The 21,520-nt window shown below is 52.7% G+C and overlaps 2 protein-coding genes across 10 annotated transcripts in view; both read left to right on the plus strand.

Moving 5' to 3' along the window:
• Nucleotides 1–1,260: 1,260 nt before the first annotated feature.
• Nucleotides 1,261–9,552, plus strand: LOC108402589 (left-right determination factor 1). Its single transcript, XM_037008874.2, has 4 exons — nt 1,261–7,149; nt 7,952–8,198; nt 8,317–8,559; nt 8,892–9,552. The coding sequence occupies exons 1-4, from the start codon at nt 6,900–6,902 to the stop codon at nt 9,262–9,264; spliced, it is 1,113 nt and encodes a 370-aa protein (XP_036864769.1). The 5' UTR covers nt 1,261–6,899; the 3' UTR covers nt 9,265–9,552.
• A 1,693-nt stretch (nt 9,553–11,245) lies between these two features.
• The window catches only part of TMEM63A (transmembrane protein 63A), a 29,576-nt gene continuing 19,301 nt past the window's right edge, over nt 11,246–21,520 (plus strand). For 2 of the 9 annotated variants that reach the window (XR_012122739.1, XR_012122740.1), the window contains exons 1-6: nt 11,246–11,481; nt 14,451–14,585; nt 16,080–16,290; nt 18,187–18,266; nt 20,142–20,208; nt 21,138–21,175. Coding sequence is in view for 7 of the 9 variants with exons in the window: in XM_073216644.1 (XP_073072745.1) it covers nt 16,093–16,290; nt 18,187–18,266; nt 20,142–20,208; nt 21,138–21,175 (383 nt within the window). In the remaining 2 variants the exon portion in view is untranslated. Of the gene's footprint in view, nt 11,482–14,125; nt 14,270–14,426; nt 14,586–16,079; nt 16,291–18,186; nt 18,267–20,141; nt 20,209–21,137; nt 21,176–21,520 lie in introns of all 9 variants that reach the window. The other 7 variants (XM_073216644.1, XM_073216643.1, XM_073216641.1 and 4 more) reach the window with 7 other exon arrangements.

The following is a 21,520-nucleotide window of genomic DNA, read 5'->3' on the forward strand; positions in this document are numbered from 1 at the left end:
AAAGACAAGTACCAAATGATTTCACTCATATGTGGAGTATAAGAACAAAGAAAAACTGAAGGAACAAAACAGCAGCAGACTCACAGAACCCAAGAATGGACTAACAGTTACCAAAGGGAAACAGACTGGGGAGGATGGGTGGGAACGGAGGGATAATTATGGGGGGAAAAAAAGGGGAGCATTAAGATTAGCATTTATAATGGGGGGCACGTGGTGGACTGTGCAACACAGAGAAGACAAATAGTGACTCTACAGCATCTTGCTTCACTGATGGACAGTGACTGTAATGGTGTTTGTTGGGGGGACTTGATGAAGGGGGAAGCCTAGTAAACATAATGTTCCTCATGTAATTGTAGATTAATGATACCAAAATTAAAAAGAAAAATGAAAAAGTTGTAAGGCTTTATATCTAGGCCCTCTGAAAAGACTGTGTGTGTTCATATGTGCCAGATGAAATAAAACCAAATGACAGTAAAAAAAATAAAATAAAATAAAATAAAATAAGGGAAGGAGAGGGAGAGAATGATTGGTTTATACCGATTCGCACGAGCACGTGACCACCGTGGAGAAACTGCACAGCTACTTCACTGTCATGGGCACAGATCCCCATGGGTATCCATGGTGCCCTTCTCCACCCATTTATTCCTCATAAATGAACTTTAGCTGCTCCGGGTTCCAGAGTGGACCAAACCTTCAATATTGAGACATGTGATTTCTCAGTCATCCCACCTTTTTGGGTTGCTTTAGTTTTCAATTAGGGATAAAAGCCCCAAGAGGTTCCCCAGAGTGTCCCCTGGTCTCAGACATAGTCTTCCTTGCCTCCATTGTGTAGCAGTAACCTACCTCCCCTACCCCACCCTGTCATTGGAATCAGTCACACCAGCCAGCAAATGGCTCATTTTTTTAGCCTTGGGTCAGTGCATAAGGAGCCTAAAATGGCCAGGTAGATGGCACATGTCCTGATTCTGGGGAACCATTGATGAGTCCCCTTGTGGAAGGGTGTTTTGCTCCATGTAGGACAGTGGGACTTCAGTAGGAAGATGTACAGGTTTTAAATTGCAGTCCCAGAACTGTAGCAAATGTTCACAGGCAGGCAAGGGCCAGGTGTTTACTCAGCATTTATTGAGCCTGTGCTGTGCCTGCCACCATAATAGGTCCTGGGGTCTATCAGTGAGCAATTCAAGGTCTTCCTTGCCGAGCTTGCTGTGGGTGGGCAGGGGTGGTGGGGGTGGAGGAATGGTAGGAGGAGGTTAGACAAGTGGGAGCTAAGAGGGAGGGAGCCTGGGCCTTGAGTAGAATGTCCGGGATGCCACATCAAGGGTCCTAACCAGTTCTCTGGCCAAGGGCCAGGGTAAAACCCTGTGAGTCTGGGATCTCAGAGGGAGAGCTCAGGATAAAGGCTTTCCACAAAGGCTGATCCAGTCACTCAGGCCAGGAGCCAGGCCCGCTCTTTGCCAGCCCCAGGGGGACAGCAGTGTGTGAAGAACAGTTCCCCCTCACCCTGGAGCCTGCTTGGCTATGAGCAGGCCACACACTGAGATGGGTGCGGGCCCAGGGCTCCAGTGGCGCTGACTCCCCTCATCTCCTCAGGTCACTGGTAGGTGGGGGCAAGGGAACAGTAGTACAGTATGTGTATTATTGATAGTACAAAAAAACTGTAATTGTATTACAAAGCAGTTAAGAAGGAAATTGACAAGTCAAAATCACTGCTAGCCTAGTGACATTTCTTAAAAAATTTGTGTGTACAATGACCACAAATACTCTAAGTGAACGACTAGAGAAAGAAATTGGAAGTGTAAATATTAGAAACAAGAAGCAAAATTATCATTATTAGCACTAACTATTTTTTTCTTTCCTAAGAAAACACAGATGTATCTCCTAGGAATACATCTCTAAACACTATAGGATGGCCTCATTTGATTCTCAATAAATGGGATCATACATCTTTCATATCTGGCCTCTTCTGCTCAATGTTCTGTTTGGGTTAATCACTAATGTTACAAATGGCTTTGGTTCATATTCTGTGTAAGACTAGACTACATTTTATTTACCCATTACACTGTCAATAGATGTGTTTGGTGAGTTGTTTCTGTTTAGGCTCTTAGAAATGGTGTGGCTGGAACCATCTGTGGACATGCATTTGTGTCCAACTGAGCAGGCTTTCTAGGTCTTTGGGTAATGTGGCATCTTGAACTGCAGTAGATGCTGCCTGGGAGTTCTCTGGAGCAGCCACATCACTTTACACTCTCAGCAGCAACACAGGGGAGTTCTTGCTGCCCCAGATCTTCACTGATTTTCTTCAATGTCCATTCTTCATTTTATAAAACTATTTTGGATACTTCTTTAACATGATAAAATGCATTTATTTCAACTGTAAGACTCACGCTTAGTGGGGAACCAGGAGTCTAATTAAACCAGCAACAAGACAATGATGTCTACTATCAGCACTCTTCCTTAACATTGTTCTGGAGATACTAGCGAATGAAATAAGAAAGAAAGCAGAGGGATAAACTCTGAAAAAGAATTAAATTATCATTATTGGCCAACATTAAGATTTTGTACCTAGAAAAAATAAAAGAGAAGCAACTAAAACTACTACAAATGATAAGATTATTCAGAAAGGAGGCTGGGTTTAAATTGGTACAGAGAAATCAATAGTCTTCAGTGATGCAATCAATACTCAAGCAGTGCCATGGAGTAAAGATGCCATTTCCAATAACAACAAAAAATATAAATTACCCAGTAATTGATTTGACAAGTTACATTTAAGATGTAAGTAAGACCAAGAACAATTTTTAAAAAGACTTAATGAATGAAGAAAAGACAAACTGTGTCCTTGGATGGGAAGATGTCAATGTTTCCTAAATTAATCTATAAATTTAGCACAATTCAATAAAAATATTACAGTGTGGCAAAACCCAGCAAAAACAAGTCTTATAAACCAGAGGGAAATACTTGTAATATTTGCAACAGAGAAAGGGTTACATCCCTAAATCAATAAGAAATCTATCTATAAACAATAAGAGAAAAAGGGCAACTCAATAGAAAAATGGACACAATGTATGAACAAACAGTTCTCAGGAATGGAAACATAAATGGCTTTACATGTGTGAAAAAAAGCTCAACCTCAAAATAATAAAATAAATGCAAATTAAGACTACAGTGAAGTGCTATTTTTCATCTATTATTTCAAATGTTTCATAGCTTTTTAAGTTTGGTCTTTAATGACTCTTAAAACTTTAAGTTTTAGTCTTTAATGCTTCTCTTACATTTTTTATGTACTGATGAGGCTGTGTTCTCATTTGTTGCTCGTGTAAATGGAAGTCAATTTGGCAATATCCCTGAAAATGAAAAATACTATTATCTTGTAACCAGTGTATCCACTTGTAGACATTTATCCAAAAGATACATTCATAAATATATAAGGCTGCATTTATATTAGATGATTTATTGCAGCATGCTATGTAACAGCAAACAGTTGAAAACAATCATAAACAATCTGAATAACCATTTAACAGGATTTTGTTACATAAATTGTGGTACATCTATACAAAGAAATTTTACGTAGTAGTAAAATAAAAGCCAAGATGAAGCAGTACTATAGGGAAGGTTCTACAAGATATGTTAAGTAAAAGAGGAAAAAGTATAAGACAGTATGTGTAGTATGCTACCCATCAAGTTGTAAAAGAAAGGGAAAAATGCATCTGCTTGTATGTGCATAGAAATTCTCAGAAGCAGTAACTATGGTATTTCCTCAAACCCAAGTGCTCCTGATGCTGGAGCTTACTTTGTCCAGTCTGTATCCCCCACAAATCCCTATTTTGAAGCCCTAATGCCCAGGACCTCAGAGTGTGACTGTATTTGGAGATGGGCCTTTAAAGAGGCGATTAAAGTAAAATGAGACGATCAAAGTAAAACGAGGCTGTTAGAGTGGGCCCTGATCCAGTAGGACGGCTGTCCCAAGACGAGGTTTGGACGCAGAGACAGCAGGGAGGTGTGTGCACAGAGGAAAGACCAGGTAAGGGCACAGCGAGAAAGTGGCCATCTGCAAGCCCAGGAGAGAGGCCTCAGAAGAAACCAACCCTGCCAACCTTGGACTTCCAGCCTCCAGACCTGTGAGAAAATCAGTTTCTGTTGCTTCAGCCCCCAGTGTGTGGTTTGCCCAAGCAGGCTAATATACCAAGCGTCATCAGAAGGCTGCTGCACTGATGTGTCTCAACTGTCACCTGGCTGGCAGCAGGTGAGGTAAGTGATGAGATAAATTCTGATGTCAAAGAGGCCAGGAGAAACAATAAGGCCCTTCAGATCAATTGAACTGATAACACTTGCTGTCTCTAGAGAAGGGGGGCCAGGGGTGGGAGAGACTTTCCACTGTACCATTTAAAAAATAAAATTATCATGATAAAGTAAAATTATAACTTCAAAAAGAGGGTATAGGTCATTTGATAGATCAGTAAGGTTTATGTGGTGGGAAAAAATATTTGTATGTTTCTTTGTAAAGTGCAGCCTGTCCAGGGAAGTGAAATGCCAAATGAGAACAAAGAAGAGAGACTGGCCTTTCATGGCTGCCTTTCTCCACCTTATGATTTTGTACCAGGTGTGTTAATCATAAAAATAACCAAGAAACATTCTTACATTTTTAAAAAGGGAAATATAAAAATTGATAATGGTGTGAAAGGCTCCTATTTCTTGAGCAGTACTGTGTGTGCTGGGCACTCTGTTGGCAGCTCCATTAGTGCAGCCAAGCTCCTTGCAAAAAAGGTAATTACCTCCATTTTATAGGAAGACACATACTGAAGAAAGTTGAAAACCCACCTGAGGCCGCAGGCCAGTACCGGCCTGGCAAGGACTGGACCCAGGACTCAGCCTTGCCAGGAAAGGCCTGGTGAACTGAACCATAGGCCTTATTCCTGACCAGGGAGCCCCAGGGAAGGGCCAGCCTGCTGAGCCCAAAGGCTCTGGGAGAAAGGGGGGCCCACCCAGGGCATCTGAAGACCCTAGGGAGCCACATGGGCCCCAGGCCTGGGGTCAGGGAGGCTAATGGGTGGGGTCTTGGGGCAGCCCAGAGTAGTGTTTGCTCCTGGCCAGGAAGGGGACAGGAGCCCCCCTGCAGTTGCCCACATCCAGATCCAGACTCTGGCTGTGATCCTGACAACCTGCTCCTGGGCTCCAACCTTCACTGACCTCAGACCTCAGAGTCCCTTTTAGTTCTGAGGCCTGGCCCCGGTCCAGTTTCTCCTCGTGGAGAGTGACCTCTTCTCTGACCTCCACGTTTTCTTGAGCCCTCACCAGGCAGCCTGGACTTTGTTTGGGGTCAAATCCCGGCCTAATAGGGGCAGGAGGGTGGTCATGGATACACGGCCCTGCTCCTCACTTGCCCCAGTCCCCCTCTCTCCAGGACTATGTGGGTGCGAACACACCCCAGCACAACCAGGCCACTGCCCACCACGTTGTCTTCAGCTCTGGGCCCAGGGCCAGGTCCATGTTGGACCTCAATCAGGGGTACTGGCGCCCCCTTCCCTTGCCCCCTCTTCTCCCTCAGGGCAGCCTATTTACCATCTCTAGCAGACCTGACCCAGCAAAGAGTTGGGCCAGACAGGTGGGGGGAAGCTAGCTCTCTCTTCTACATGACAAAGGGTGGGGACTACCCTCCCCCAGACAGCTAATCAGCCCATTGTAAAATGTCTCCCAATCCACATTTGCTTTCTTCTTTTTGACCTCTGGCTAGGGTTGCTAGATTTAGTAAATAAAAATACTGGACTCCCAGTGAAATTTGAATGTCAGATAATCAACAAATAATCTGTTAGTCTAAGTGTGTCCCAAATTGTATCCTGTATTATATCTAGCAGCCCTGCCTCTGGCTGATTGCCCAATTGTTTTATTTCCCTGTTAAAACTCATCAACCATCTGCAAACCCACATTCATGTTGGGGAAGCCTCAGGACACTGGGGTACTAGCCCCCTGCCCCAACCATTTGAGTCCATTTGGTTAGCCTCAGGGGTCAGGGAGAGCTCAAGCAGGAAATAGCTTGAGGGTGTGGAAAGAACTCAGGCCTGGAATTGGAAGACCTGACTTTATGCAGGCATCCACTGTTAACTGTGTGAACTTGGGCAAGTCATCGCTTCTCTGAGCCTTGATTTTCTTGGCTCAAAAAATTGGATGAGGCCGTGAACTGGAAGGTCATTTCAACTCTAATCTCTGAATACATGAAAAGCCAGGAAGGGGGAGAGGATGGTGTTCATCATTCGACAAAACCCCGTTGGTGCTAAATTATCCCAGACTGCCTTGCCTAAGAAGGTCCCTCAGAACAGTGGGAAGCACTGGATTTCCCAACGGTGAACAGCCCAGGCTCTCACAGCCCCAGAAGCCCTCTGAACAATAAGCCAAACCTCCTCTTTGCAGGCAGTATTGGCCCCTGCTGGGAGAACCCTGGTGCTGAGTGGGCAGCTTAGTTGCAGCAAAGAACAGAACTCTGGAGCCACACATCAGGACTCTAGTTGGCTCTGCCTGTGGAAACTAGGAATTTGCCAGAGCATTAGATCCCTACTTCTACTCCAGGAAACAAGCTTTTTTATTTAACTGGTCAGACACCCTAGAGCCAAGTAGAGGTTCATGACCACTGTACAGCTGGCAGCAGCCAGCTGTCCACATCGACATAGACATCTGTGCCCCTTGTAGACAGCCCCCACCTCGGGCTCACGGACCAGTCTGGCTGCTGAGCTCCCAGGAGGTCTGAGGGTGTGACCTCCCTCCCCCTCAGCCTCCCTTCCTCCACCCACGCCCAGCCCAGGGCTGCCTATAAAGCTGGCCAGCCTGGCTCTCAGCAACCCAGCTGGGCCCCTCCTGGAGCCTCTTCCAGGGACACTTCTGCTCCGTTCCTGCTCCTCCCGAACGGCACCATGAGGCCCCTGTGGCTCTGCTGGGCACTCTGGGTGCTGCCCCCGGCCGGCCCCGGGGTGGCCCTGACAGGGGAGCAGATCCTGGGCAGCCTGCTGCAGCAGCTGCACCTCAGGGAGGTGCCCACCCTGGATAAGGCCAATGTGGAGGAGCTAGACACCCCTGGCCACGTGAGGGCCCAGTACGTGTCCCTGCTGCAGCGAGGCCACGGAGCCCGATCCCGAGGGAAGAGGTTCAGCCAAAACTTCCGAGGTGAGGCCTCCTCCCTTGCTGCAGCCTGGTCCTTGCAGGGGGAGGCTGCCCGAGGGCCAGGGGCCACGCGGGTGGGGGGAACCTCTGCCTCTGAGGTGGCTGAGCGGGGTCCCTGGTCTGGTCTCTGCCTGCACCAAGGGCCCTATATCTCAGGGTCGGGAGGAGGTGGGCCCCTGGGACCCGCTGCCCAAGTGGAGGCATCAGAGAAGAGGAGGGTGGAGAGGATGATGCAGCCCGGTTCTGCCTCAGTGCTGGGGGGGAGCCAGGGTTTCTGGGATTCCCTGACCTTGAGCAATTGGTTTTAAAATAAGGCTCCCAACCTGCTCGCTTCTCTGCAACATTGGTATGATGATGTCTGACTGGTCTCCTGGGGCTGTGACTGTAAAGTGCATGATCATGGAGAGATCATTCATGGGTAACCGAAGAATTAACTACAGTGTAACACCTGCCACTCAGCTGTCAGGGACAAGGCTGGCTTGAATTCCATTCAGCCTATCACCCCCTGGGCCTGGGGCTCACCTCCAGAGCCAGCCCCAAAGGCAGGTGCCCCAGGTGAGGATTCTGACACTTAAATGTCAGCTGAGGTAGGCCTGTCAGCTCTGGGTGCCAGAGCGGCCCCTGCCTGCTGCGGGTAGACTGTACGAACTGGGTCCCAGACCCGAGGGACATGCCCATGTAAAAGCTTGGCCCAGGGAGACAGGACAGGGGCCGATTTCTCCCGCCTGGCCACCCACTCTGTGGTTCTGCCATCCTCACACCCCCCGAGTGCGGAGGGCTCCCCTGACCCCGGCCCTGTCCCCAGAGGTGGCTGGCAGGTTCCTGGCGTCCGAAGCCTCCGCGCACCTGCTGGTGTTCCACCTGGAGCAGCGACTGCCGCCCGAGAGCGAGCTGGTGCAGGCCGTGCTGCGCCTCTTCCAGGAGCCGGTCCCCAAGGCCGCGCTCCGCAGGCACGAGCGGCTGTCCCCGCGCAGCGACCGAGCGCGCGTCACCGTCCAGTGGCTGCACGTCCGCGACGATGGCTCGAACCGCACCTCCCTGGTGGACTCCAGGTGGGGCGGGGCGGGGCGGGGCCGGGGGCGGGGCACCCCGAGGGGCGGGGACGCCACCCAGTCCCCGCCGCCGCGCGGGTCGCCCTCCGCTCAGGCCTGTGTCCGTGTGGTGGCGCAGGCTGGTGTCCGTCCACGAGAGCGGCTGGAGGGCCTTCGACGTGACGGAGGCCGTGCACTTCTGGCAGCAGCTGAGTCGGCCCCGGCAGCCGCTGCTGCTGCAGGTGTCAGTGCAGAGGGAGCACCTGGGCCCGCTGGCCTCCAGCGCCCACCAGCTGGTCCGCTTCGCTTCTCAGGGGCCGCGGGCCGCGGGGCAGGGCGAGCCCCAGCTGGAGCTGCACGCTCTGGACCTCAGGGACTATGGGTAGGCGTCGCGGGTCAGCCGGGAGCCCACGGGCCAGCTAGCGGGGAATTAAGCCGGTTGGGGCGGTGTCTCCGCAGGTACCCTGGGGAAGAACTAGCACGGAAAAGGTCTCCTCTGCCTCTGAGGAGTGGTATCACTTAGGATTTACTCTTTGGTTGTTTCTAGCTGTCCACCCTCATCACAAACACCCTGCAGTTAGGGGCACAATGAGAGATGGATCATGAATCTCACTCCGAGACGGTCCACTAGCCGCGCCCCACCCCTCAACTTCCGGGGCCCTTGACCTCGGCCCTCCCAGCTGACCAGTGCCCCTGCCTCTCCTTGCCCCACAGAGCTCAGGGCAACTGTGGTCCTGAGGAGCCAGGGCCCGTGGGCACCCGCTGCTGCCGCCGGGAGATGTACATTGACCTGCAGGACATGAAGTGGGCTGAGCACTGGGTCCTGGAGCCCCCGGGTTTCCTGGCCTACGAGTGTGTGGGCACCTGCCAGCAGCCTCCGGAGCCCCTGACCTTCAAGTGGCCGTTTCTGGGGCCAAGGCAGTGCGTCGCCTCGGAGATGACCTCGCTGCCCATGATTGTCAGCGTCAAGGAGGGGGGCAGGCTCAGGCCGCAGGTGGTCAGCCTACCCAACATGAGGGTGCAGAAGTGCAGCTGTGCCTCAGATGGGGCGCCAGTGCCAAGGAAGTTGGAGCCGCAGGGAGGGTAGTCCTTGAGGGATCTGATTCCTGTTTGCTTCAGAAGTGTTCTTGAGCACCAGGAGAGGTGGGGATTACCAAATGGGAAATGGGCAAATGCTCTGTCCTCCAGCTGAGCGCTGGACTTGCTTTCTTTGAAGTCAGTTCCTCTCCTAATTACCACATCCCTGGAACAGGACGCCTTGGTCACTGGGTAGCTCCCACCCAGTATTCTCTGCTTTTAAAATTTTGTACTGCACTATATCCTAAGCACTTATCTGTGTAGATTCTCTAACCTAAGAGCAGAACCCTTGATTTGGTATTGTTTCCTTGTCCTTTTACTGGATCCTGGCTGAGGTCTGTGCTGTGGGTGGGAGATCCAGCTGCCACTCTGGGCCTAGGAGCTAGGGTCATGTATGGGTTGTCATTTCTAGCCCAGATAATACCATTTTGCAAGAAACAAACAAAACACACTTAATCTGTATTTCTCTGTTTTACCTAGAACCCTGCAAATTGTGAGGGGACAGAAAGTTCTATAGGTATTAGGTCTCCCTGATTAGAAAACTAGGGAGATGGCTAAATGCAGGAAGCCAGGATTGACATGCATTCAGATTCTAGTGTACCCATCTCTTAAAACCGAGGCAGAAATCTTGTTATTGTTGACATTTTTACTTTCTGGGCAGAGTGAGTGGGCTTTATTTCTATTCTGTTTGCAACAAAATAATGTCTGTGATCCAAATCATCCCTACTGCAAGAATGTGAGTCATTCCTTTAGATTTTGGGGCAGGTGGAGGGAGCAAATGTTGAAAGTGTTGGGTGTAACATTTTAGAATGTTAAGATTGCAAGGGCTTTTAAGCTGTGACTTGGATGTAGGAGACATGTCAAGGCATTTGCTGAGAGGGACAGGGACAAGGGCTGAGCACAGGGGCCACTGGCAAACTTTGGGAAACAACTAGTGGCTGGAGTTTGGGGGGTGAGGGTGGGTAAGCCAGATGGAACAGAAAAGACCGAGAAGCAGGAGGAGATCCCCCAACTCCGCACTCCAGAGAGCCACAGGCTGGTGCTAGAGTCAGGGCAGGAGGTAGGGACAACTCCTTTATCATTACGATGAAAGGCCAAGCCCAAGTGGGGAAGAGAGACCAGAGAGCCTGCACAGCAGCACCTACCTGTGCGGGTGAGAGCTGGTCAGGACTTAGGGACTTAGTGCTGGTGGGGACCTGAGGTGAGTTTGGGTCCCAGACCTCACTCACAGATGGGAAACCCAGGCCTGAGGGACAAGGCATGCAGCGGTGCACGTCTGTTCCTCTGTGCGCGCGGTCCTCGCTGACCCAGTTCTGCTTCCTGGCCTGAACCGGGTTCCACGCCCTGGTCCCTGTGACCCCTGACCCGGTGATATGTCCAGAGATATGTCCAGAGCTTCCCGTGTCCCGTGCCTCATTGCCCCGCATCTTTCCCGCGTTCTTGCGCTCCCGGCTCCGCACTTGGGGCCGGCTTGCAATCCAGTCGCGGTGGCTCATCTGCGGGCTTGCGGGAGATGCGCTGGTGCCCGCCAGGCAGACACGCAGCGCTCAGCTGGGCGCCGCGCACTTGTGGGACGGTCGGGGCCAGGAGAGCCTCTGGAACCAGCCCCACTTCCCCTTAGGGACACACATGGAACCACCGGGCCTTCGAGGTCCTGGCTGCTTAGAGGGGCGGGGAGCCGGTCCGGTAGCTGCGGGGACTGGGGTCCCGTCGAGGAAATTCAGAGCCCTACAGGAACCACCTCAAGCTTGCAGAGGCTGTTCCCGCGCGTCCCCGGGCCGCGCCCACACTGAACTTGGCCCGGGCCTCCCCGAGCCGCTCTCGCTCGGGCTCTGGAGACGTGCCGAGGCGGATGACAGGACGCCTCTCAGGGGGCGCCCCCTTGTCGCGGGAAGCGAGCCGGCTGCGCGGGGACTGCACCCACCGCGAGGAGCTCAGGCTCGGCGGGGCGAGGACCGCGGGGCCGTGGGGGCGGGGGGGGGGGGGACGGCGAGGATCAGGGAGCGAGGCCTGTGAGGGAGCCCCGGGGATGGGGAGCAGCAGGGGGTGAGAACCGAGACGCGAAGGGCTTCAGGGTCCCCACGGGGTAGCGGGGGTGCAAATTGGGCAGGCGGTGCCGCAGCTCTGCGCATGTGCAGGAGGCGCCGGAGTTTCACTTTGTAACTTTAAGAAGTGGAAACACAGCCCTCCCGGCCAAGTGGACCGGACAGCCGCTTGCCCGCCGCAGGTAGGTGGGAAGGGGCGCCGAATGGCAATGCTCCTGCTTCCCGGACCGGCTGGACAGGGCTCTGCAAGGGACGCTGTGCCAAAGGTCCGGCCAGGGACGCAGCCCCCATCCCCGAAGGCCCCGGCAGCTGGGAGGTCGTGTCCTCCCGGGCCGCGCAGAACCTCGACCCCAGCCGCCCAGGCTTCCTGACAGCCTCTCCGGACCTCCCCTCCGAGGCTCCACGGGCTTTCCACTTTTAAGGCTCAAGCCTCTCTTCCCCTACCCTTCTTTTTAAGCACTTGTCAGCGGGAATCCGAATTCCAGCCTTGCCAGGGGTGGGCCTTCCTGCTCTTCCTTCCGGGACTGTGCGCCGGGCAGGCCTGGGAAAGGCACCTGGGCTGCCCCTCATCAATCAGTGGCACCAGCCCCAGTGGAGTCCTAGGAAGCAGATGGGGGCCTGAGGAGGGGAGGGGAGGAAGAGCTCAGTCAAGAAACCAGAAATGCTAGGTTCAGGGGCCTGATAAGACTGGCTACCTGGGGTGAGACCTGTAGCGGCCTCCATCTTTCAGTCTCAGGCAGTGTCTGGAAGGGCAGGACTGGACAGCATGGTAGACCCCATGACCGCCCAGCTTCCTTACACCCTGAAGTTGTGTGGCTGTATTCCGGTGTTGGTGGCTTCAGGCTAAGCCAGTGGATTGTGCTCACTTGTGCAGGAGCAGTGGGCACCAGGGGCTGGGGGGCATCCTGGGGCCTTTCTGAGGCCCTGGCTTCTGCAGGGTCATGGGAACTCACCCAGGCTGAGTGAAGACTCCAGGTCATCCCTTACTGGAAAAACAGCCCAAATTTCTCCCTTTTCCCTCCTGCATGCCCCCTGTCTTTCTCCCTTCTTCTATCCTGACACCTGTCAGGGTCCTGAGTCTGCTTGTCCTTGATGTGAACAGAAACTGAGGCCTCCTTTCCCTTTGCACCACCCTCTTGTTTGTTCAGTGTTGGGGCAAAGATCTCTTTTGGCTGTTCTTCGGGCTCTAACAGCGAAAAAACATCAGATGGGGTCCTGCCATTAGCTGGAGGGGTGACTTAAAATGAAGGCAAACAGCTTTCAAGGGCTCACCAGAGCCAGGCCCTGGGCGAAGGGCTTTGTGACATTGTCTTAGGTGTTTGCCTCCCACAGTCCTGTAAGAGAAACATCTCTGGCCTGTTTTATGGAGCAGAAAGCCAAGGCACAGAATGGTCAAGCCACCTGTCTGAGTGACAAGGTGCCGGGACCCTAATGCCAGAGCCTGTTCAGGTGACTGCCTGCCAGGTACACTGCCTCTACCTGCAGCCAGAGGCAGTTGCATTTCCTGGGTGCTCCAGGGCGGAAATCTGTGGAGGCAAACAGCTGGCCCTGTTTGGTGGTTCTTTAAGGAGAAGTTCGCTTTTACTTGGCAGCCTTCTGCATCCGGAGGGGCAGCATTAACCCCTGTGGCAGGAGGGCTGGAGCTGCTAGTAGTTTCCCTGTTATCATAACAAAACCGGAAGAGATTGCATGGTGTCTTCTTGCAAAAGCCAGTAATACACACTCCCTGCAGCATTTCTGGAAGGGAGGCCTAGGGGTCATCAAGTGCTCGGCCAGAGCCAATTCAGGGATTGGTAATTTACTTGGTGGTAGTACATTTGAGACCAGCTGTTGGATTCAGCTCTCTGTCCTACAACCGGGGTCTGGGGTGCACATGGGCTGAACTTTGAGTTGGGGGCTGAATCACCTGCTGCTCACCTGGGTCCTGGGCCTGGGTCCTTGGCTTTTCTACCCTGGAGGAATTGTCTAGGAATGAGATGACAAATGGAGAGCTCTGGAAGGCAGGGCTAAGTGCTAGGCCTTCACATATGCATACACAGCAAATGTGGGATGTAGAATGCTCTGGAGGGGAGGAGCAAAGGTGTAAGCCAGGCATGGCACCTGTGACCTCAGGGCCTACTTGCTGGTCTGGCCCCTGCCTGACACCATCAGCCTTTTGCCCCCTGAGCCAGCTCCCCTGGTCACTGTCAGCTGAGTCCCCTCTTTCCCTCCTTCCCCTTCTCAGCCTGGCAGGCCATGCTGTGGTGGGTGAGTCCCAGCTGCCCTCCCAGGGTGTGCCTGTGTAGGAAGATGCGGCAGGGCTGGCCTGGGGGGATGGCCATGTCTCAGCAGCATCTGGACTTCACATGTGTTCCATGCGGGGACAGGCTACCTCTGGGCTGGAGGGTCTCAGAGAGACAGCAAGCCCCCAGAGCTGTGCCCCACCAGTGTGCCTCACCTGGAGGAGGCAGATGGGACAGGCCTCTGTCTGGGGAGACCTAAGGCTCCCTCTCCAGCTGGCAGTATGTGCTGGCTGATATCATACTTTGTAAAAGTTCTTATCACACTTTGTAAAATCACCCCTGGGAGCCTGTTTGTCAAGAGGAAAATAACTCAGAGGTGTGACTGGTGTGGAGGATGAGGGGCCCAGGTACATCCTCCAGGGGGCCCCTGCTGTCCTAGAGCTGAGGTAGAGCAGCCTTGGCCAGGGCAGCACCACCCCTTGTGCCACTGCAGCACCACCCATCAGGGACCCATCTGTGAGCATTTTATGAGGATGAGGTTTTCTCTCCACTTCCCTTGTCAGGTCTTCCTTGTTTGATCTGTGCTCCTTTTCCCTGCTTCTAGCCCTCGGCAGACCTTGGGAAGCCTTTGGGCACAGCTGCCCTCTGGCTGGCTGTGTGAGTCTGACCCGGAGTCCACAGTCCCACTTTGGTGGGGAGGTGCTCCAGGGGCCATAGGGCCCCACTGGAGAACGAGGGGAGCAGGCAAGTGTGGACCTGGTCTTGTTCTGGGGGATGGGGAGAGAGCCAGGCAGAGGGAGCCCTCTGGGAAGAGCCGAACGCTCCATATGAGATGAGTTCAGAGATGTGGGTGTGGGTGTGGGTGTGCTGGAGTGCTCAGGCCAGACTGGACTGGGAGAGGGCAGTTCTGTCTGTACCTATTCCTCTAGGGAAGTCTGTGAAGGCTGGTGCCCTTACCACCCCACAGGCAGGAAATGAGTGGTGGGCCTGAGGCAGCTTGAGAGGTGGCCAGAGTCAGCGCCAACTGAGAACCTCTCCAAGGGGCACATCCACAGGCCTGTCTGGTAAGTGTGGGGTGGGCAGCCTGGGTGGGCATTGGCCTCACAGTGGCCCGGGGCCATCAGTTGGGGTGGTGCCCCTGGTGGGGTTTAGAGGAGGGGAGTCTCCCAGAGGGACCTTTCATGACTCTTTAGAGCCCTCAGCTCAGTGGCTCTGGTATCACACCCTCCAGCCATTGCCAAGTCTCTCACAGGAGCGAGTGACTCAGCTCTCTGGGTCAGGCCCAGGACCTGCCAACCGCCCCCCCCTCCAACTTTCTGTCATGTGTGTGTGAGTCTGTCCCAGCCCAGCAGTCCTAATGGTCAGAAGTGGGAATTCCCATCCCCACCCTACACATTAGCATTGCTGGTGTTTCAAACAGCTGCTTGTGTTCCCCACAACTATGCTTCTGGTCCCCAAGATTTTGGTCCCTGTAACAGGTAGAAAGACTGTTTAGACCTGGCAGAAGTCTCCTGGGAATCTAACCAGATCTGGGGAGGTGGGAGCTTCAGGGAGGGGCTGCTGAGCATTTTTCCTGGCTCTTCAGCCACAGATAGTGTGAAAAGGGGGCCAGCACTTGGGCACTAATTCTGGGCCCTTTGCTCTAAGGAGACAAACCCTGGAGATTTCCACTGGCTGCACCAGGGATGCCAGGAGCCTTAGAAAGGAAAGGTCAACAAGCAGCCCAGAGCGATATTTGCTTTGGAAGTGCTAGGCCTTCCACTTAGACCAAAGGTAGCCAGGAATGTAAGGGTGAGAGGACAGGGCTGTGGGGCATCCCTGAGGACACCTGGAGACTCCCTGCCCCTCCGCCCCTCCCCTCTCTGCCTTCCCTGTCTTCCATGTTCCTGCAGCTGCTCCCTCCCCAGAGCAAGGTATAGTAGAGAGCGAATTGGGAGTCAGAGATTGGATCTGAGCCCTGATCCTGCCCGACCCGTTCCTTAATCCTGGGCAGGGTATTAGCCTCTAAGCCTCAGTTTACAAGTGTAGGGAATGGGCCTCTCTCTGAGGTCCTGGCCAGACATTCCATGCACAGTGGGAGCAGGGTCACGTCCGTGGCTCCAATGGGCCAACAGTTGGGTACTTGGACATCTCTTCTTCCTTGTTTATCATTCCTGGGTCCTCTTCCCTGCCCTTGTCTCCTCTCCTTCCCTCCCCTGCTGTACTCCAGATCTCCCACTGGCTCCCTGGATTGGCTCCCAGCAGCAGTCCTTGGGGCTCTGCAGCAGCCCCGTTCCTTCCTTTCTTCCTGTCCACCCTGACTCCCCACCCAGTCTGGAGGCTGCCCTGATGAGCCTTCCACCATGCCCGTCTGACGGATTGATCCTACAATGGGGCTGTTCTCTGGAGGCTCCGCCAGGCAGATGAGTCTGGTGCCTGCCTCACCCCAATTCCTTGCTGCTGGCTCCCTGTGCCCCTCCAGCCCCTGGGAGAGACACCTGCCTTTGGCTCTGCCAGCACTGGCTTGAGGGACAGGGGGGAGCCGGAGCCCTGAACATCTACCTGATCTTGTTCTCCAGGGAGGCAGGCGCAATGACTGACCCCCCTTTCCTGGAGCTGTGGCAGTCCAAGGCTGTGTCCATCCGTGAGCGGCTGGGCATTGGGGACCGGCCCAACGACTCCTACTGCTACAGCTCGGCCAGAAACAGCACTGTGCTGCAGGGAGTCACCTTTGGTGGCGTCCCTACTGTCCTGCTCATAGATGTCATTTTCTTCCTGGTGAGACACCTTGTGAGCCCCCCACCCCTGCCCCAACTACTGGTTTGTTTAACCCCACCTCCCACCCCACCCCACCCAGGGTCTTTTGGGGAACTCAGGTGAGTGGCCAGACATACCTCGGTTTGAGTCCAGCTCTGCTACTTGACAGCTCTGTGGCTTTGCTGTGTCACAGCTGCTTTGGGCCTCTGGCTGCTGCTCTGCAAAATGGAGGTAAAAAAAAAAAAAGTGTGTGTGGAAAGAACATGCATTGCTGGTCCTTTGATTGTTGCTATCAGTACCCAGTGATCAGCTTGTGTCTTCAAGGCTCTTGAAGGGTCAGTCCCCGGGGAGAAGAGGTGTGAGCGGACAGCGGGGCTGGGAATTAGAACAGTTGCAATTCCCAGCTTAAGAACGTCAACTCCAGTTTCCTACCAGGGTCCCTGGGCCTAGGATCAGATATGGGATCAGATGTGGGAAAAGGAGAAAACTGGGAAAAGGCCACCTTCTCAGAGCTGACCCTGTAAGTGGCCTTTCATGTAGGCCTCCTTGCTCTAAAGGATCCCCTGATTTGAAATGTGCCGTTTGCTTCCCTGTGCTGACTCAACCCTGCTGGGCAGGGTTGCTGGGACAGAAGTGCTTCTCTGCAAAAGCACTGGGATGCTGGCCCTGTGTTGCCTCTGCTGATACTACCAAGACATGTGAGGAAGGGGCAGGAGGGCTTAGGGGCACAGGGGGGTGGCAGGAGGCCCCAGGCCCTGAGGGCGGTAGTCCCAGGAAGGGTAGAGGGAGTTCTTCCTGCTCATCCCAGGTTCCCTCCCTAGAATTCAGGACTAAATTGTGGCTTTAGAATTTTACCACATTGTTGGTCTTTCTGGACCTCTGTGGGAACCTGGTCTGGGCCCCTGTGGGAACCTGCATGCTACTCATGTTGCTTTTATGTGAAGGAGTGTTTTAAGCGCCAAATCACCCATTTCTTGGAGCTAAAACCCATTTGTAGGGTGAGAACACAGTCGTATCTACCAACCTTGGCGGAAAGGGGAGAGTGGACAGGATTGTGGTGATGGTTGGTGAGGTTCATGGAGGAGGCAGTCCTGGAGCTGTGGTCCAGCAGCCCAGAGTGGGAGGGTTCCCCAAGGTGAGCAGGCTGTTGGGGACTGGTTGGGGCCCTGCCCTGGGACAGCTGTGGCTAGAGCAAGGTTGGTTGAGAAGAACCAGTCACTCTTCAGTGGTGTGAGCTGATGGGGGCAGATTTTATTTTAGGAGGCAATGGGGGGTTCACATAACAGCCAGAGGGGCCTGGAAAGTATGGACAGGTGAGCAATGCCCACACCTCAGGAGGCAAGAAGGTGGCGTGGGGATAAAGAGGGTAGGCCCTTGCTGAGAAGCCTTGTGTTATCCTACGGCTCACCTGCCTTTGAAAAGATGTCACCAACTTCCAATCCACCTTGAGAAAAATTCCACAGGAACTCAACCTCTCGAATTCCCTTTAGGAAAACAGGATACATGTTTAAAACCCCAGTTCCTGACTGGTGCAGGCAGGGAGACGCTAATGAAAATGTTTCTCTCTACTTTCCTAAACCTGGAAGGGAGGGAGCCTGTCAAGGGAAGGGAGAGAGGCAGGAACAAGTCCAAGAACCTACCAAGTGGAGGGGTAGGGCGGGAAGAGATAGTCTAGAATTTACAGATTTTTTTAGAGCTAAAACCAGCTTTGAGAGGTAAGCTGAGGGCCCAACTCATGGAGGCCGAGCCTGCTGGAGCACCAGGTCCTCACGTGCATCACAGGCAAGCTCCACTCTGGGCACCCAAAGGGCTTATCTCCAGGATAACCAGACTCCCTTCCAGGCCCCACTGAGTCTAGGCCCTAAGACAAGTTTCTTCTAATTAGAAGTCAACCAATTTGCTTTTACTTGGTTTCTTTTCTCCTTTTAGATTTTAGTATTGGTGTTTTCCTTCATAAGAAGAAGATTCTGGGATTACGGCCGTATTGCCCTGGTGTCAGAAGCTGATTGGTAAAAAAGACACAGCACCTCCAGTATGAGAGAGACAGAGAGAGAGAGAGAGAGAGAGAGAGAGAGAGAGAGAGAGAGAGAGAGAGAGAGAGAGTGAGAGAGAGTGAGAGAGTATGTGTGTGTGTGTGTGTGTGTCACTGGTGCGGGCTGGGGGCTTGTGAACCCACCAGGCAGGGCTCACACATGATGCTGACGTTAGATCGTGTTCACTGAGTATACCTGGCAGGCCTGTACCAGAAACTGTGTTGTCTCTTCACCACAGACCCAAGAGGTCCTCCTTATTGCCCTTGTAGTGCCCGTGGGAAAGCCGAGGCCCCGGGCCCAGCTGTCTTGGCCATTGGCCTGGCTGTGACCATGACCTTTGTTGGTTCAGGCTGTGGAGAAAACCTCACTGCTCCTCATACTTAGGGCTTCATACTTGGTTGAGGAAGATGCCAGTTTCCTTTCTCACCTTGAGTACTTTCAAGTGTATCTTTGAAATGGATGAGTTTGGGGCCAGGGCTGAGGTGAGGCAGATTGAGATGGACAGCAGGACCGTGGGCAAGCTGCTCCTGCCCTCCCTCCGGGCAGGCCAGCTGATGGCCCCAAGTCAGCCAGCTTCTGATGGATCTGGAGAAAGCACAGGCTCCCTTGGCCAGGCCTCAGGTCCTTCTGGTTCCACCCTGGGCTCTGGCTGTTCTCAGCTCATGTCACCTCAAGGGGGTAAATGGAATCTAGTTCTGCACAACTGGAATTTCCAGCTGCAGCTGGCTGTCACACACCCCAGGATCCTGTGTCAGATACAGCAATAGGAAGCATGTGGGGAAACACATGGTTGGTCTGTGCTGCTCCCCTGCTGCAATGGTCCCAGTGGGAGGGGCAGGAGTGTGTCTGTAAGCACCCTGTCTTTCCCCAGGCTCTGCTCTGGCATTTGTGACCCTTGGGCTAAGGTGGTGGTCCCTCTTGCTTCAGCTGTGTTGGGGCCTTAGATTCTTTGGGGGTTTTAGGGCTTCTGATGCATTTTCAGTACATTCACTCCTAGGAGGGGCCATGGACACACTAGAATAGAATACTTGGAAGTCGGGAGGCCCACCACTTCCCTGGTTGTGATCTTGGTCAAGTCCCCAAATATTTTGGGGTCTGTCTCTTTCTGTCCTCTCTTCTCCCTAGGTCAAATGAGACAGGCCTCTAGAAAGGCTTTGAAAGTTGTTTCACCATGTCATGTGACATCTGAAATAGGATGGTGCAGCTAGGAGAAGGAAAACAGAAGCCAAAACTAAAATGCTGTAAACACCTGAAACTCTCAAATTCCAGCACATAGGACAGCCTTATGGATTACTCAGAAGAAAGGATCTGATAAAAATGCCACAGTATAAAATGCCATAGTTTATCAACTCTAAAATGTATTATTTTAACATTTTCTCATCTCTGAAATGAGGATGTAACTTATTATCAGTGCTGGTCAGTTTAACTGGCAGCATTTCTTCTTTCTCAGTGGTTCATAAAATATATGCCCCTTACAGCCAGTGGTGTCTTAGATTTGTTAAAAGTACAGTATTTATTCCAAATTTTACCTGATATCTTGGGAAGTAAATTGTACACAGGCAACATTTTGATGTCACTTTCAGTCCCAGTGCCGGGGTTCTGGGCTGTGGGGCACAGGGCTGGGCTACCCCGTGGCATAGTCCCATGTAATGGAGGCCTCTTTGTCATGCCCAATGCAGGAATGGTCATGGCCCTTGTCTGTGGCTGTCCCAGGGTGAGTTCTGTTTTGTCCCAGCTTCTGAGGAGAGCTAATAACTTTGGTCCTGAGCTCAAAGAGACAGCAAAATACTGGACATGGTATACAGACTTCTTAAAATAATGATCTGTCATTCTTTCCTATTGTGTTTTTAGTGAGTCCAGATTCCAGAGGTTGTCGTCATCTTCTTCCTCAGGCCTATGTGACTTTGAAAGCGAGCTGGTTGGTGTCTGGGGCTGAGGGGCAGCTCTGCTTTGGCTGTAGGGTGGGCAGGGGTGGGGGGCACTAGTGACCTGGGTGGGCCAGTTGGCTGGCCCACAGTGCTCTGGATATTGAGTGGCAAGTGTTGTTGAGAGCTCTTTCCGGCATGGACAGAGGCCCCTGAACCTGGGAAGTACCATGGGGAGATGGTAGCTGGTGGCTCAGGATCACAAAATGTGACCGAGTCTCAGGCAGAGGGCTTGGAATCCCCCATCCCCAACCTGTGGTCCCAGCTCTTGTCTCCTGGGACGGTTAATTATTTACTTGCCTGTTAGCTTGTGGACCAGATGTGGGCAGGAACCGTGTCTTATCCAGCTGTTTTCCCACCACCTGGCACCCAGTAAGTGCTTAATGATTGTTGAATGAGGAGCAAACAAATATTTGTCTTTCCCAGCTGGGTGACAGTCAGCTTTAGGGAGTATTCAGTTTGAGATGCAATGGACAATAAAACCTACAGATACCCACTTTCTTCTCAAAATCCCACTCCAAGGGACTGTCCAGTTAGGCTAGGCGTGTTTCCTCACTTTGTCCCACATCTCACACAGTCATTGTGAAAAAGCCGACAGAAACCCATGTTGGTTTCTACAGAGCTGGCCTGCACTTTCATGAGCCCTTGATGCAAGTTTCAGGCTGTGACACTGGAGCCTATATGATTCCACAAATTGTCAAAACTTGGGCTGTTTCTGCAAGAATTCCAGGCACAGGGTGCATGTTACAAAGGAATGGGAGCGCACAGACTCCTTTGGGGCAGGGAGGAGCTTGCTGATTGGGAACAGAAGTGCTGTTTTTATACAAGAAGGGCTCAGATGGGTGTTTCATGTCAAAGATGATTATATCTCCCTCCCAAAGACAAAGGTGTTTGAAGCTAATCCCAGATCTTCTGTTTCCAGGGATGCTGCCCCTGGCTGACTGCTATCTTCCACCTGCAGTGAGTACAGCATGAGTGACCGGTGTGTGTGTGTGTGTGGACGCACACGTGCGCATGTGCACCTGCCTTAGGGTGGGTGGGTTTCTTTAGGTGTTTGGTGATCAGGAGGAAAGTGCCTAATTTTGAGATGGGGTCTCTTGGTACTTTCCAGTTTGGGTCCAAAGCAGTATGTGGGGCTGAGAAAAAAGGTGGCCCAGGCAGCCCTTGCACAAGCTAGTTAAAGCAAACTTTTGCTCTAGGCACAAATTATACCTACTTAGCATTCAACAGCAATATATTAGGGTGGCAGCTCTTCTAGGCAGTTGTACATGTCTTTGAATTAGTGAAAAATGGATGAATAATTGC

This window comes from Manis javanica, chromosome 11 (assembly GCF_040802235.1).
Source record: "Manis javanica isolate MJ-LG chromosome 11, MJ_LKY, whole genome shotgun sequence".
Classification (NCBI taxonomy): domain Eukaryota; kingdom Metazoa; phylum Chordata; class Mammalia; order Pholidota; family Manidae; genus Manis; species Manis javanica.

Bases quoted from the DNA above. Each gene is read 5' to 3' on its own strand.
- LOC108402589 (XM_037008874.2), top strand. From the start codon at position 6,900: ATGAGGCCCCTGTGGCTCTGCTGGGCACTCTGGGTGCTGCCCCCGGCC. The intron at 7,150-7,951 runs GTGAGGCCTCCT...CCCTGTCCCCAG, and splicing joins GTTCAGCCAAAACTTCCGAG to AGGTGGCTGGCAGGTTCCTG. The intron at 8,199-8,316 runs GTGGGGCGGGGC...GTGGTGGCGCAG, and splicing joins ACCTCCCTGGTGGACTCCAG to GCTGGTGTCCGTCCACGAGA.